Below are 15,042 nucleotides of genomic sequence, written 5' to 3' on the forward strand. Positions count from 1 at the left end.
GTAACCCCAGAAATAGTGTCAGGCTGGGATCAGAAAGTCTGCGTTTGTTATTGCAGTCGTTTTGGTCAGTTTCCCACTCTTGGAACAATTCCAGTTACTCAGTTTCCTCAATAACAAATTGTAGTCATTTTTATTATTGGTCTGGCGGACTCATGGGTCAGTGCCCAGTATAATAATTCTATTTAGGTTAATGAATTAGGTATCTAGATTTTGGAGGGGAAAAAAGTTTCCTTACAGGCTGTCAGCTGGGATTTATGTTGTTATTTTGAAATAGGAATTAGATTTATTTACACAGATCTCTGGGACTTGCCAGGTGGTGCTAGTGCTAAAGAACCTGCCTGAGAATGCGGGAGACCGGAAGAGACGTGGGTTCAATCCCTGGGTTGGGAAGATAACCCTGGAGGAGGGCATGGCAACCCACTCCAGTGGTCTTGCCTGGAGAAACCCATGGATTGAGGAGCCTGGTGGACTGTAGTCTATGGGGTTGTGAAGAGTAAGAAAAGGCTAAGGACCTGGAATTTTAATACTGTTTTCCTTTATTGACCTAAATAGGTGAATGAATATAAGGAAAACCAAAACATCGCTGATACATCTCTGAGACCGGTACAGACTACAGTTTTAGGAGTAACAGCTAAGGTGTGTCTTGTCCCCTTTTCACTCAGTAACTACAATACAGGCCAACTTAAGCGCCCCAAATCTCTATTAGATAAGAATTCTAACAGTGAAGTGACATGTAAGAAATCTAAGAAAGCTGAAATAAAGAAAAGTTGCAGAAGGCTTTTAACTCCAAAGATGGAAGCCACATCTTCCAAGGAAGAATCCACTCTGCAAAAATCATCCTTGGATGTTCATGCTGAAAGCAACAAGTGGCAGTACAAGAGCCCTTCAGATACGGTGGTTCTCAGTCCTGATACAGAAAGCAGCCAGGAAGGAGACAGTGATGAAGACACCACACCAGGCCTGGTAAGGATCTAATTACTAGCTTATTCAAATTTTCATGTGTAAAAATTTAGAGCTTTGTTAAGCTATGGTTGAAGGGCCTCTTTAGCTTAAACAGATTATTTTATCATCTAATTTATATTTAAGTGAAATTTTATTTTTTAAATGTACAACAGATAATTTCCTTGGTTTTATTTGGCTCTTGTTTTCTTTTTTGTGGGGGGCTCTTGGTTTTGATTTGTGAAGGAGAGGATTGTCTTTGCTTCTCATTCTTTCTCAGTTTGCTGCACTTATTTTTGAGCTTACTCCTACTTAATGGTGTCTTGCTCGCCTTTACATGTTTATGCATGGTATACCAGAAGAAGTTGACTTGTAAAGGACATATAGAACTTGAGTAACTCTTGATGTTAAGGTGGGAAAATCATCATTAATTGACTGCATTGATGTGCTGAATAATTCCCTTAATTACTTAAAGGAGACAAACGATGGAATAGAGAAGATACATGAAAAACACTAATTCTGTTTGAAATGATATTCGAATCAGTTTAAGGAATTAAGCATCTAATTCTTTTGGCTCTTATTGCCTACCAGGAATGTTGTACCTCATTTAAAGTGACAAATTTTATGACCCTGTCACATGGTAAGAAGTAGATGGAACTGGAACAGAAAAATGATGGTAGGGAAAGGGAGATAGGATAATTGAGGCGGTGTTGTAATGAACTAGGACCCGTGGTGGGACAGTGTGGGCTAAGTCAGAAATGCATTGGACTGGGGGTTGGACGCCTAGGTTTTAGGCATGGCCACTTCTAAGAAACCTTGTACCTTTAAGCAAGTCACTTCTGTGGTGAGAGAATTAGATAAGATTGGTAGTTCTCAAACTTTAGTCTGTATTAGAATTACCTGGGGGGCTTGTTAAAACCCTATTGCAGGGCTTCACCACCTGTTTCTGATTCAGACGTTTTGAGTGAGTGTTGAATTTGAATGTCTAAAATAGCTTCCTAGAGACTGGTCCAGGACTGCACTTTGAGAGCCAGTGGACTGGATTGTCTCTTTTTGCCTCTTAGACTCTAAAATTCTGAGTGTTTGAGGCTTAATATAAAGCAGATTTTGTTTTGATGTAAAATAAATAGGGCTTCTCCCTATGGCTCAGCGGTAGAGAATCTGCCTGCCAAGGCAGGACACTCGGGTTCAATACCTGGGTTGGGAAGATCCCCTGGAGACGGAAATGGCAATCCACTTCAGTATTCTTGCCTGGAAAATCCCTTGGACAGAGAAGCCTGGCGGGCTACGGTACATGGGGTCTCGAAAGAGTCAGACACGGTTCAGCAACAAGTAGGGTCAGAAATTAGAACATGAGATAGTGAATACTGGAGATAGTCAAACAGGGCATAGATGCTCAGCATACATTTTCTTACAACAAGCTGAAAGATCTCACATCTTTTTTAGAACATTTCATTTTTTTTTTCTCTTCCCTTTCATTAATTATCGTTTGGGGGTAAAAATTTATGGTACCATGGTTTAGGATCAGTATTTAGTTTATAAGCTTATTTCTTTCTAAATGAAGGATGGCTTTTGTCACATCAAAGACATATAATGACGTATAATGTCCCTCAGTTTGTGTTGTTAAGTCAGTAGGTTGTGTCTGACCCTTGGTGACCCCATGGACTGCAGCCTGTCAGCCTCTTCTGTCCATGGGATTTCCCAGGCAAGAATTACTGGGGTGGGTTGCCATTTCCTTTTCCAGGGGATCTTCCTGACCCAGGGATTGAACCCAAGTCTTCTGCTTTGGCAGTGGATTCTTTACCACTTAGCCACCTGGGAAGCCCTCAGTTTGGGTTCATCTGCTATTTTCTCATGATCAGATTAAGATTTTGCATTTTGGGGAAGGATACCACAGAAGTGAAGGTGCCCTCCTCAGTGTATCATATCAGAGTGTACATGATGTTGTTGATACTTTACTGGTGATGTTGACCTTCATCACTGCTACAGTGGTGTCTGCCAGGATTTCCCAGTGTAAGCTTAGTATTTTTCCCTTGGTAATTACTGAATGCTTTGAGGAAGGTACTTTGAGACTATGTGAATATCCGGTTTCTGTCATCATGCATATATTTATTTCTTTATTAAGACAGAATTCACATAACATATACTAAAGTGTATAATTCAGTGTTTTTTGTATATATACATGAAGCATATATTTATTTTTTTATTAAGACAGAATTCACATAACATATACTAAAGTGTATAATTCAGTGTTTTTTGTATATATACATTAAGCTGTATAGCCATCATCACTATCCAATTTCATAAATTTTTATCACTCCAAAAAGAAACTGCATACCTGTCAGTAGTGATTATAAACCCTTCCCCTCCCTCTCTCAGCCTTGGAAAATCACTTATCTACTTTCTGTCTCTATATATTTGCCTATTCTGGACATTTCATAGAAATGGAATTATACAATATATGGCTTTTTTGGTCTGGCTTCTTACATTTAGCATGTTTTCAGGATTCATTCATGTAGCATGTATTGGTACTTCATTTCCTTTCATGGCTAAATACTATTCCATTGTATGGATATACCACATTTTGTTTATGCATTCATCAGTTGATGGACATTTGAGTTTTCACTTTTTTTTTTTTTTTGCTGTTAAGAATAATGCTGCCATGAGCATTTACTTGTGAGATTTTATGTGATGTTTTCCATTCTCTTGGGTGCGCACACACACCTTGGAGCAAAATAGGGTAACTGTGTTTAGCTTTTTGAGGCATTGTCAAATTGTTTTCCAAAGTGACTGCCCCATTTTTACATAACCAATAGCAATGTATATATAAAAAAAATCCAATCTCTGTATACCCTCAGCAATACTTATGTCTTGTGTAACATTTAAAATTTTTAATTGAAGTAAAATGCGCAATGTAAAATTTACCTCTTTGCCATTTTTAAGTGTACAGTTCAGTAGTGTTATGTAAATGTATATAGTTGTAAAACCAGAACTCTTCATCTTGCAGAACTGAAACTATACCCATAAGGGTTTCCCAGGTGCCACTAGTGGCAAAGAACCTGCCTGCCAATGCAGGAGACGTAAGAAACGCAGGTTTGATCCCTGGGTTGGGAAGATCCCCTGGAGAAGAGCATGGCAACCCATTCCAGTATTCTTGCCTGGGGAATCCCCAGGGACAAGAGGAGCCTGGTGGGCTACAGTCCATAATGTCGCAAAGAGTCGGACACGACTGAAGTGACTTAGCACACATGCCCATACCCATTAAAAAACTCCTCATTCTCCAGCTCTTCAGCCCCTAACCAGTCTACTTTCTGTCTCTATGGATTTGACTACTGTAGGTACCATGTATAAGTGGAAGCATACAATGTTTGTCTTTTTGTGACCGTTATTTCACTTAACGTAAAGTCCTTAACTATTTTGGTTATAGCCTTACTAGTGGATATGAAGTGGTATCTCATTGTGGTTTTGATTTGCATTTTTCTAATGACTAATGATGTTGAACATCTTTACATGTGCATACTTGCAATTTGTACTTTGGAGAAATGTCTATTTAAGTCATTTGCCTATTTAACAAATTAGGTCGTGCACATTTGAGTCAGGTCTAAAGAGGTGGATGAACCTAGAACCTATTATACAGAGTGAAGTAAGTCAGAAAGAGAAATACAAAAAAAAAAAGAGAGAAATACAAATATTGTATACTGATGCCTCGGAGAAGGCAATGGCACCCCACTCCAGTACTCTTGCCTAGAAAATCCCATGGACAGAGGAGCCTGGTGGGCTGCAGTCCATGTGGTCGCTAAGAGTCGGACACGACTGAGCAACTTCACTTTCACTTTTCACTTTCATGCATTGGAGAAGGAAATGGCAACCCACTCCAGTGTTCTTGTCTGGAGAATCCCAGGGATGGGGGAGCCTGGTGGGCTGCCGTCTATGGGGTCACACAGAGTAGAACATGACTGAAGTGACTTAGCATAGCATAGCATAGCATACTGATGCCTATATATGGAATCTAGCAAGATGGCACTGATGAATTTATTTTCAGGCAGCAATGGCGGAACAGAGAAAACAGACCTATGGACGTTGAGGGAGGGGAGGAGGGAGAAGGTGAGATGTATGGAAAGAGCAACATGGAAATTTACAATACCATAAGTAAAAAAGATAGCCAATGGGAATTTGCTGTGTGACTCAGGGAAGGCAAACGGACTCTGTGACAGGCTGAAGGGTGGGATGGGAGGGAGGTGGGAGGGAGGTTCAAGAGGGAGGGGACATGGATGTACCTATGGCTGATTATTGTTGATATATGGCAGGAAACCACAAAATTCTGTAAAGCAATTATCCTTCAATTAAAAAATTAAAAAAGAATTAAGTTGTCCTTTTTTTCTCTCTCTTTTTATTGTTGAATTGTAAGAGTTCTTTATATATTCTGGACACTGGATCTTTACTAGGTATATTATTTGCAAATATTTTCTCCCATTCTGGGACTTTGTTTTCACTTTCTTGACAGTGTCCTTTGTACAAATGTTTTGAATTTTAATTTAAATTTAAAAAATTTATTTTTATTTTTGGCTGCTCTATGCGTTTTTGGTCTTCATTGCTGTACGTGGGCTTTCTCTGGTTATGGCACATGGGGACTACTCTTTGTTGTGTGTGGGCTTCTCATTGTGGTTTCTCTTGTGGGGCATCGGCTCTAGGCACACAGGCTTCAGTAGTTGTGACACTTGGCTCGGTAGTTGTGTTGCATAGATCTGGTTACTCCATGGCATGTGGGATCCTCTTGAACTAGGGATCGAACCCATGTTCCCTGTACTGGCAGACAGACTCCCAACCCTGGACCGCCAGGGAAGTCCTTAAATTTAATTGTTAAAAATGTTATCAGTAGTTTTAATTTGAGTCCAGTTTATTTTTTCTTTTGTTACTGATGCTTTGATGTCATATCTAAGAAACCATTGGCAAATCCAGGTTTATAGAGATTAAAACGTATATTTTCTTCTGAGAGTTTTGTAGTCTGGCTTTTAAATTTAAGTCTTTGATCCATTTTGAGTTAATTTTTGTATATCACATGAGATAAGGATCCAAATTCATACTTTTGCATGTGGATATACATTTGTCCTAGAGCAATCTGTTGTCAAAACTCTTCTTTCCCATTGAATGGTCTGGACTTCCTTAATGAAAATAAATTCACCATAGGTGTATAGATTTATTTCTAGACTCAGATTTATTCAGTTGATCTATCTGCCTATCTGAATGCCAGTATCACACTCTTTTAAATGCTGTTAATGTTGTTCTTTAGTCACTAAGTCGTGTCTGACTCTTTGCAACCCCATGAACTGCAGCACACCAGGCTTCTCTAATACTTTCTCCCAGAGTTCGCTCAGACTCATGTCCATTGAGTCAGTGATGCCATCCAACTTCTCATTATCTGTCACCCCCTTCTCCTCTTGCCCTCAATCTTTCCCAGCATCAGGGTCTTTTCCAGTGAGTCAGCTCTTTGCATCAGGTGGCCAAAGTACTGTAGCTTTGTACTAAGTTTTGAAACCAGGAAGTGTGAGTCTTGTTTTCAAGATTGTTTGGTTGTTATGGGTTCCTTTCAATTCCGTATGAATTTTAGGATCAGCTTATCCATATTTGCAAAACTGACATTTAAAATTTTGACAAGAGATTGTACTGAATCTATAGATCAATTTGGGGAATACTGCCATTTTAAAAATATTAAGTATTTCAGTCTATGAACATGAGCTGTCTTTCCACTTATTTAGATTTTCTTTAATTTCTTTCAATGTTTTATAATTTTCTGTGCACAAGTCTTTACTTCTTTGGTTAAATTTGTGTCAAAGTATGTTCTTTTTCAAACAGTTTTTCTATGTATTTGTGGCTGCACGGGGACTTTGTTGGCTGTGTATAGCTGTGGCTTCTCATTGCAGTGGCTTCCTTTGTTGTGTCTTGAGGGCTCAGTTGCCCTGCAGCCTGTGGGATCTTCCTGGATGAGGGCTGGAACCCACGTCCCTTTGGCAGGCAGACACCCAACCGTTGGACCACCAGGGAAGTCCGCTAAATATATTATTCTTTTTGATACTATTATGGTATTTGTTTCTTAATTTCATTTTCTGATTGTTCATTGCTAATGTACAGAAACACAACTTATTTTTATATATTGATGTGCGATTCATGGGGTTGCAAAGAGTCGGACACGACTGAGCGACTGATCTGATCTGATCTGATCTTACAACTTTGCTGAAATTGTTTACTCTCATTTTTTTGTGTGTGGATTCTTTTTAAGATTTTCTACAGATAAGATCATGTCATTGGCAGTAAAGATGGTTACATTTCTTCCTTTTCAATCTGGATGTCTTTTATTTCCTTTTTTGCCTAATTCCCCTGGCTAGAACTTCCAGTACAGTGTTGAATAGAAGTGGTGAGAGCAGACATATTTATCTTGTTCCTGAGTTTAGGGGAAAAGCTTTCAGTCTTTCACCGTTAAGTATGATGTTAGCTGAGAAACGTATATTTCTTAAAATTTTTATTTCGAAGTGCTTAACAGATTCATAGGAATTTGCAAAAATAGTACAGAGTGGTTTCATTTACCCTTCACCCAGTTTTTCCCTAATGAGTACATCTTATTTTATTTTTGATCAGTTAGTTAACTTTTTTGGCTGTGCCACACAGCTTGTCGCATCTTAGTTCCCTGGCCATGAATTGAACCAGAGCAGTGACAGTGCAGAGTCCTAAGCACTAGGCAACCAGGAGATTTCCCCCAGTGAGCACATGTTAAATAACTACATTGCAGTATCAAAACCAGGAAATTCATACAGATGCTAGGTGTGTGTCCTGTTCTGTATCATTTTATCACATGTGTAGATTCATGTAACCACCACAATCGTGATACAGAACTGTTCCATCTCTGCAAAGATCTCCTTTAGACTACCCCTTTATAGTTAAGGCCACGGCACTCCTTCCCACCAGCCTTAACCCCTGGCAACCACTGATTTGTTTTCCATCTCTACACTTTTGTCATTTGGAGAACATTATATATGTGTTCATACAGCTGGTAAATTTTTGGCATCAGGACATTTTTAATTCAAGTTATTTTTCTTTTGTTTTCTAAAGGTAGCATTTTCCCTCTTATTTTATATATGCAGTAACTGCTCAAATGTCTCTGAAGATAAAACATTAATGGGGTTAAAAACATTTCTATTTCTTATAATATATATTTACTTTGAGAACCCACTTTGATATTCTTTGCTTGGTCTTTGATGTTGCAAGTCCTGGAGGGGCAGATAATGGGTGAGAATAGTTTGAACGATGCATACCTCGAAAAAAGTCTTATTTTTCTTAATAAATTTTCTTATTTTTTCCTGTGGTAATTAGAATCACTTAAATTTTGTTCCTTTGATCTCCAAATGCAGCGTTTTAAGATAGATTCTTAGGAAGTCTGATGATGGTGGTAATGTTTTCCTCTGAGAGGCATTGTTCAAGGCAGTGACGAAATAACCATTCACCTTTGCTGTCACTATGATGTGTGTGAGAAGATTCTTCATTTTGGTCACACTGATACTTGTACATACTTGTTTAGGTCATAGTAAGTCATAATTCTGTGTGTGTATATATATTTGTTGTTGTTCAGTTGTTCATGTCCAACTCTTTGCAACCCCATGAACTGCAGCATGCTAGGATTCTCTGTCCTTAACTGTCTCCTGACGTTTGCTCAGACTCATGTCCATTGAGTCAGTGATGCTATTTAACCATCTCATTCTCCTCTGCCTGCTTCTCCTCCTGCCTTCAATCTTTCCCAGAATCTGGGTCTTTTCCAGTGAGTCAGCTCTTTGCATCAGGTGGCCAAAGTATTGGAGCTTCAGCATCAGTCCTTCCAGTGAATATTCAGAGTTGATTTCTTTCAGGATGGACTGGATTGATCTCCTTGCAGTCCAAAGAACTCTCAAGAGTCTTCTCCAGCATCACAGTTTGAAAGCATCAAGTTTTTAGCACTCAGCCTTCTTTATGGTCCTACTCTTACATCTGTACATGACTACTGGAAAAACCATAGCTTTTACTGTATGGACCTTTCTTGGCAAAGTGATGTCTCTGCTTTTTAATACGATGTCTAGGTTTGTCATAGCTTTCTTCCAAGGAGCAAGCGTCTTTTAATTTCATGGTTATAGTCACCATCCACAGTGATTTTAGAGCCCAAGAAAATAAAATCTGTCACTGTTTCCACTTTTTTCACCATCTGTTTGCCATGAAGTATTGGGACTGGATGCCATGATCTTAGTTTCACACAAAGGTAATTCCATATGTGGTGGTGGTTTAGTCGCAGTGTCGTGTCCAGCTCTTTGTGACCCCATGGACTGTAGCCCACCAGGCTCCTCTGTCCAGGGGATTTCCCAGGCAAGACTACTGGAGTGGGTTGCCGTTTCCTTCTCCAGGGCATCTTCCTGACCCAGGAATTGAACCCGCCTCTTCTGCATTGCAGGTGGATTCTTTACCACTGAACCAGTGGGGAAGCCTCAATTCCATATGCACACACATGTATGTATACACAGAACCAAATCAAAACAGCCAGCAATTTTCTGTTATATACCTATTTGTGATCACTGCTCAACAGACAAATTAGACTTTAGGCCATTTTAGCTTTTTTCCCCCACATCGCCTATTGACTTACTGTAGAAGATTAAGTTTACACATGTGCTGTCTCCTCCTTCTTCCCATGTTTTACCTTCCGTGTTACATATAGTCCAAGCTTTACCTCAGGTGTAAAATTTTTCTCAGTATAAATCGATGAATTCTAATGGCTTTATATATATTATATATATGTGTGTATGTACGCTGCTACTGCTAAGTCACTTCAGTTGTGTCCGACTCTGTGTGACCCCATAGACGGCAGTCCACCAGGCTCCACCGTCCCTGGGATTCTCCAGGCAAGAACACTGGAGTGGGTTGCCATTTCCTTCTCCAATGCAGGAAAGTGAAAAGTGAAAGGGAAGTCGCTCAGTCGTGTCCGACTCTTCGAGACTCCATGGACTGCAGCCTACCAGGCTCCTCCGTCCATGGGATTTTCTAGGCAAGAGTACTGGAGTGGGGTGCCATTGCCTTCTTTGGTGTGTGTGTGTGTATGTATGTATATAATTCATGAAATGTTTTCTGGTACCCTCCATCATTCTGGACCATTTTCTCTTTCTTGGCCTTCTCTTTACTGTTTTTCTTTAAATTTCTTTTTTCTCTCTCCTGTGTTGGACTTCTGTAGCCTGGATCCTGTCTTTCTTTTTCTTGGTTTATTGTCTAATTTTGATGAAGTGCAGCTTATAGTAACTTCCTGAAAGCTGGTGTATGACAGATAGTTTTCTGCTGGTAAGTGCTCAGTCATGTCTGACTCTTTGCAACCCCATGGACTGTAGCCTGCCAGGCTCCTCTGTCCAGGGGATTTTTTCAGGTAAGAATACTGGAGTGGGTTGGCTTTTCCTTCTCCAGGTGATCTTCCCAGCCCAAGGATTGAACCTGGGTCTCTTGCATCTGCTGCATTGGTAGGTGGATTCTTCACCACTCGCACCACCTGGGCAGCCCGACAGATTGTTTGCATGTCTGAAAAAGTCTTTATGCTTTACATTTGATTGTTGGCATTATTGGATTTAGAATTGTAAGTTGAAAATAATTTTTCCTTAACATTTTTAACATATTCTTCCTTTGTCTTCTAGCTTCCTGGATATTGTGAAGTTATCATTCTTGGTTCTTTGTGGTCTGTTTTTCCCTCTGCAAACTTTTGGGATCTTCTCTTTATTTCACTCATCTTCAGGTATTGAGAAATTTTGTGATGATATGCCTGGGCTTGAGTCTTGTTTTCATTCATTGTGTGGTATACACGTTGGGCCCTTTTAATCTGGAAACTCATTTCTTCTGTTTTCAGAAGCTGTCTTGTATTATTTCTCTAATGATTTTCTCTCCTCCATTTTCTCTGCTCCTTTCCCCGCCCTATAGTAACTATTAGTTGGATGTTGGACCTCTAAGATTCTCTAGTTTAAAACTGTCTTTTCTGCTCATGTGATTCTCTTTTTTATTAAATTTCTTTAATCATCTCAGTGAATTTAAAAATTTCTGTTTTTGAGTTCTTTCTTGTTTTGCTTAATAAAAAGGTCAGTTTGTGAAAGGGCCAGTAAAAAGTAATGTGCTATTGGGCTGTCCTACTTGACTTCTGATATCAGATCACTTGTTATTTAATTGGGAAGCTGTGCATATATCCTGCAATTATCCCAGACCCAAACTCTTTCTCTCAGTATCCAGTGCAGCAAAGTTTATGTGCTGTTTGGTAATACAACATAAAATAACCATAGTAGGTGCAATTTGAAGGAACATATACATGTGGAGAATGCAACAACTAGTTTTGTGGGGTATTTTTGCTGTGGATTATGTAAATAATAGAATCTTTTTGGTGTGATTTTATAGGATGATTTTTCAGAATTGTCACCATACGAAAGGAAGAGACTGAAGAACATATCAGAAAATGCAAACTTTTTTGCTTCTCTTCAGTTGTCTGAGGTTTGTTTGAAGTTTCTAATCTAAACTGAGACACTATTCCTCTTGCTAGTAGGTCCATAAAATACTCATTATCAGGTTTCATAGTGTCAAATGAGGGAGGGTAAAATTAGCAAGATCTACACTTAATACAGTTTACCGTATTTTATTGATTCCAAGACTTTTTTTTTTTTTTAACTGTTGTATTAAAGCTGTAATTGGAAGCTTCCCCTCACTCCTTTCTATCCCTGATCAGGGAGCTAAGACCCCACACGCCTCGAGGCACAGCCAAAATAAAGAATAGAGGAAAATATGGTTAGTATTGGAAGCTTTAAGGGTTAATGGCCATAAGTATGCTAATGTTTTCTAATCATTATTACTAAAGGTATAATTTACATTGAAGGTCTTCACACTGCGGTCAAGCTTCTATGTGTGTGAGAAGAGCTGTCCAGGAGGGTGTGATATGTTTCACCCCAAAATACATTAAAACCCTTGGCTTTATTAAATAGTTTCTGGGCATACCAGATTCCTAAATATTCACTGTGTATTTGCATCTTGAGGGGAGGGAGGGTGAGTTAATATAAGGCACTAAATTGCTGAGTCACTCACTAACAGTTGAAAATTCATCAGAAATGGAGACAAAAATACCTCTGATTTTGACTTTAGTTAACAGAAATTACTATTGATTTATGGAAGTATAACCTGTAACTTTTCTGGAAAACACCCACAAAGGATTGCCTGAAGTGGAAGTTGAACTTGGAAATTTGTAATAGTATATTCAGTAAATGTTTGCTTATGTCAACTTGTTAGTAGCCTGGTCCCAGGAATCAGTGTCAGTACTTTAGATAGTATTATATACTACTCTTTATTATTGATAGTGTATTTGTCTCATGTCTGCTACCAAGAGCAGTTGTCACATCCCAAGGTTCTTTACTTCCTGTATAGATCTTGGCTTAGTGTGCATACAGTAGCAGATACTCAAATGTTTTAGAAGGTAAGCTATGTAGTTACAGTATTACTTTTTTTTTAATAAGATAGTATTTTTACATGTATTATGTTTTGTGTATTTTACAGTCAGCCGCAAGGTTCCGTGAAATGATAAAGAAGAGACAGCCTCCTGAGTCCAAAAGGTAAAAGATTGGGTTTACATTTCCTATACCATGATATATTGCTGAGTTGTTTTATAATTTGAAAAAATGGTTCTACATAGTACAATAAGTAGCAGATCAGAAACAGTAATTTGGTTTAATCGTTTATATCTCTAAGGGAATACTATCTTTAATAACTCTAAAGTTCTCATCTTCATCAAAGGACTGTAGAGGAAATAAAATCTTGAGAACTGAATTTTATTTATATTTATTATCGCTGCTAATGGAGGGAAATCTTTTTTTTTTTTTTAACATTTATAATTTTTTTTGGTTGTACTGGGTCTTCATTGCTACGTGGGCTCTCTAATTGTGGCAAGCAGGGCTGTTCTCTAGGTGCAGTGTGTGAGTTTTTCATTGCAGGGGCTTCTCTTGTTGTGGAGCATAGGTGCTAGGCACACAGGCTTCAGTAGTTGTGGCACACGGGCTTTGGTTACTCCGTGGCATGTGGAATCTTCTTGGACCAGGGATCGAGCCCATGTCCCCTGCATTGGCAGGCGGATTCTTATCCACTGTACCACCAGGGAACTCTGAGAGAAATCTTTTTTACCACTAAATTGTTCTTATTTTTCCCTAAAAAAAAACTATTGTTTTTAAAGATTCCTCTATTTTATTTTTTTGTTTTTTCTTTCCCGTTCCTAGAATAAAGGAAGGAAATTAACATTTGTTGCACATCTGTGAAATACAGTGCATGCATTGCATGCTAAGTTGCTTCGGTCGTGTCCGAGTCTTTGTGACCCTATGGACACAGGCTTTGCTGTCTGTGGGAGTCTCCAGGCAAGAATACTGGAGTGGGTTGCCATTTCCTTCTCTGAAATACAATGCAGTGACCTAAAAAATTTTTAGGTCCTATATTATCTACAGGACCTAACATCCTATATTATCTCATTTAATTCTGGCAAAAATTTTGTGAGATATAAAACAGACTCAAAGAGGTAAAGTAATTTGGTCAAGGTCAAAGTAGCTCTTAAAGACTTCCCCAGCAGTCCAGTGGTTAAGAACTCCCCATTTCCAATGTCGGGGGTGCTGGTTCAATCCCTGATTGGGGAACTAATAGCCCACATCTCATGTGGCATGGCCAAAAAAAAAAGGTAAAAAAAAAAATCAGCTTTTAAGTGGAAGCTTCAGGATTTGACCTCCAGGATGCCTTAGGTTCTCTTCTCTGCATTTTAACAATGCTGATGTATAAATGAAGAAACTGAAAATCTTGGCATCATTAGATCATTGTTTTAGTACTAGATGCTAATGTAACATCATTTAATTGATTTGATTCTGGTATAGGTCAACTAGCTTGAGAAAAGCTGAACCTTTAATTATGACCAGGTATTTGCCAGTGTGAAAAATTGTTATAAGAGGAACAAACAGTGTTTGACACTGGAAGATAATAGCAGCCGTCCTGTTGTCAGTTGATCATTAGCTTTATATTTGCATGCATCTATATATTTTTGGCTGCTGCTCAGTGTTGCATGTGGGATCTTACTTCCCTTAGTATATTATTTTATTAGTAGAGATGAGTGATTTTTTTTTTTCCCTAAATCACCTAAGTCACAAAGTTACAGCACTTAATAGTTGTGTCAAGATAAGTGTCCAGCAGCTAGAGCAGAAGTTATATAGAAAAAAGGGCATAACTTCTGAAATTTCGCAAACTTACTTTCAAGCTTCAATTCAGCAACTTATAATGGTGGTATTAACTTTGGACAATTTATATAATCTTTCCTTATCTATAAAGTTGAAGTTATGCCAATCTAGAGGGGTTTTAAAAAATTACTAAATATACATACAAAGAAGCACATATGAATATTTATGTAATTTAAACAATAATAATAATTGAAGGATCCATCCTTATACCTGCCATCCAGGTCAGTAGAAATTTATAGTACCTTTTAAGGCCCTCCTCGAGGTAACAGTCATTATGCTGAATTTTGTGATAATCACTCCTTGCATTTATTTATAGTTTTACCACCAATGAATGTATATTAATATTAATATAATATTAATAGTAATACAGTGTTTTACTTATTTTTACCTGTTTTTTATATTAACGTATAATATGCCATTTTTATATTCTGGGGTTTTCTTTTGCTCACTTTTACATCTTTATATGTTTTAAAATTCGTTCATGTTGTTGTGTGCAGCTTTATTCATCCTGTTTTTTCTGCTCTATGAATGCACTATGTTGACTTGAGTATGGACAGTTGAATTGTCTTTGTATTTCCTTTATTATAAAGACTGCTGCTCTGATCAGTCTTAAGTCTGTTGGTGTTTATGTGTGAAGAGTTTCTCTCTGAGGAGGATTCTCTAGGAGGATTATATATTAGAACCCCAATTTTTGCATATGCTGAGGATTTTTTTTTTGAAGGTTAAATGAGGTATTAAATGCTTAGTATAGTTTCTACCACACAATATACTTTAAATAAATAGTAGTTATCACTCATTCTTCTAAACTAATGTGGACTGT

General features: G+C 38.2%; 1 protein-coding gene across 8 annotated transcripts in view; it reads left to right on the forward strand.

Moving 5' to 3' along the window:
- WDR76 (WD repeat domain 76) overlaps positions 1–15,042 on the forward strand; it is a 54,696-nt gene that overhangs the window by 2,520 nt on the left and 37,134 nt on the right. For all 8 annotated transcript variants that reach the window (XM_019983384.2, XM_070775545.1, XM_070775546.1 and 5 more), the window contains 3 exons: positions 553–963; positions 11,371–11,463; positions 12,514–12,569. In XM_019983384.2, the coding sequence (XP_019838943.2) occupies positions 553–963; positions 11,371–11,463; positions 12,514–12,569 (560 nt within the window). The remainder of the gene's footprint in view (positions 1–552; positions 964–11,370; positions 11,464–12,513; positions 12,570–15,042) is intronic.

This window comes from Bos indicus, chromosome 21, assembly GCF_029378745.1.
Source record: "Bos indicus isolate NIAB-ARS_2022 breed Sahiwal x Tharparkar chromosome 21, NIAB-ARS_B.indTharparkar_mat_pri_1.0, whole genome shotgun sequence".
Taxonomy (NCBI): Eukaryota; Metazoa; Chordata; class Mammalia; order Artiodactyla; family Bovidae; genus Bos; species Bos indicus.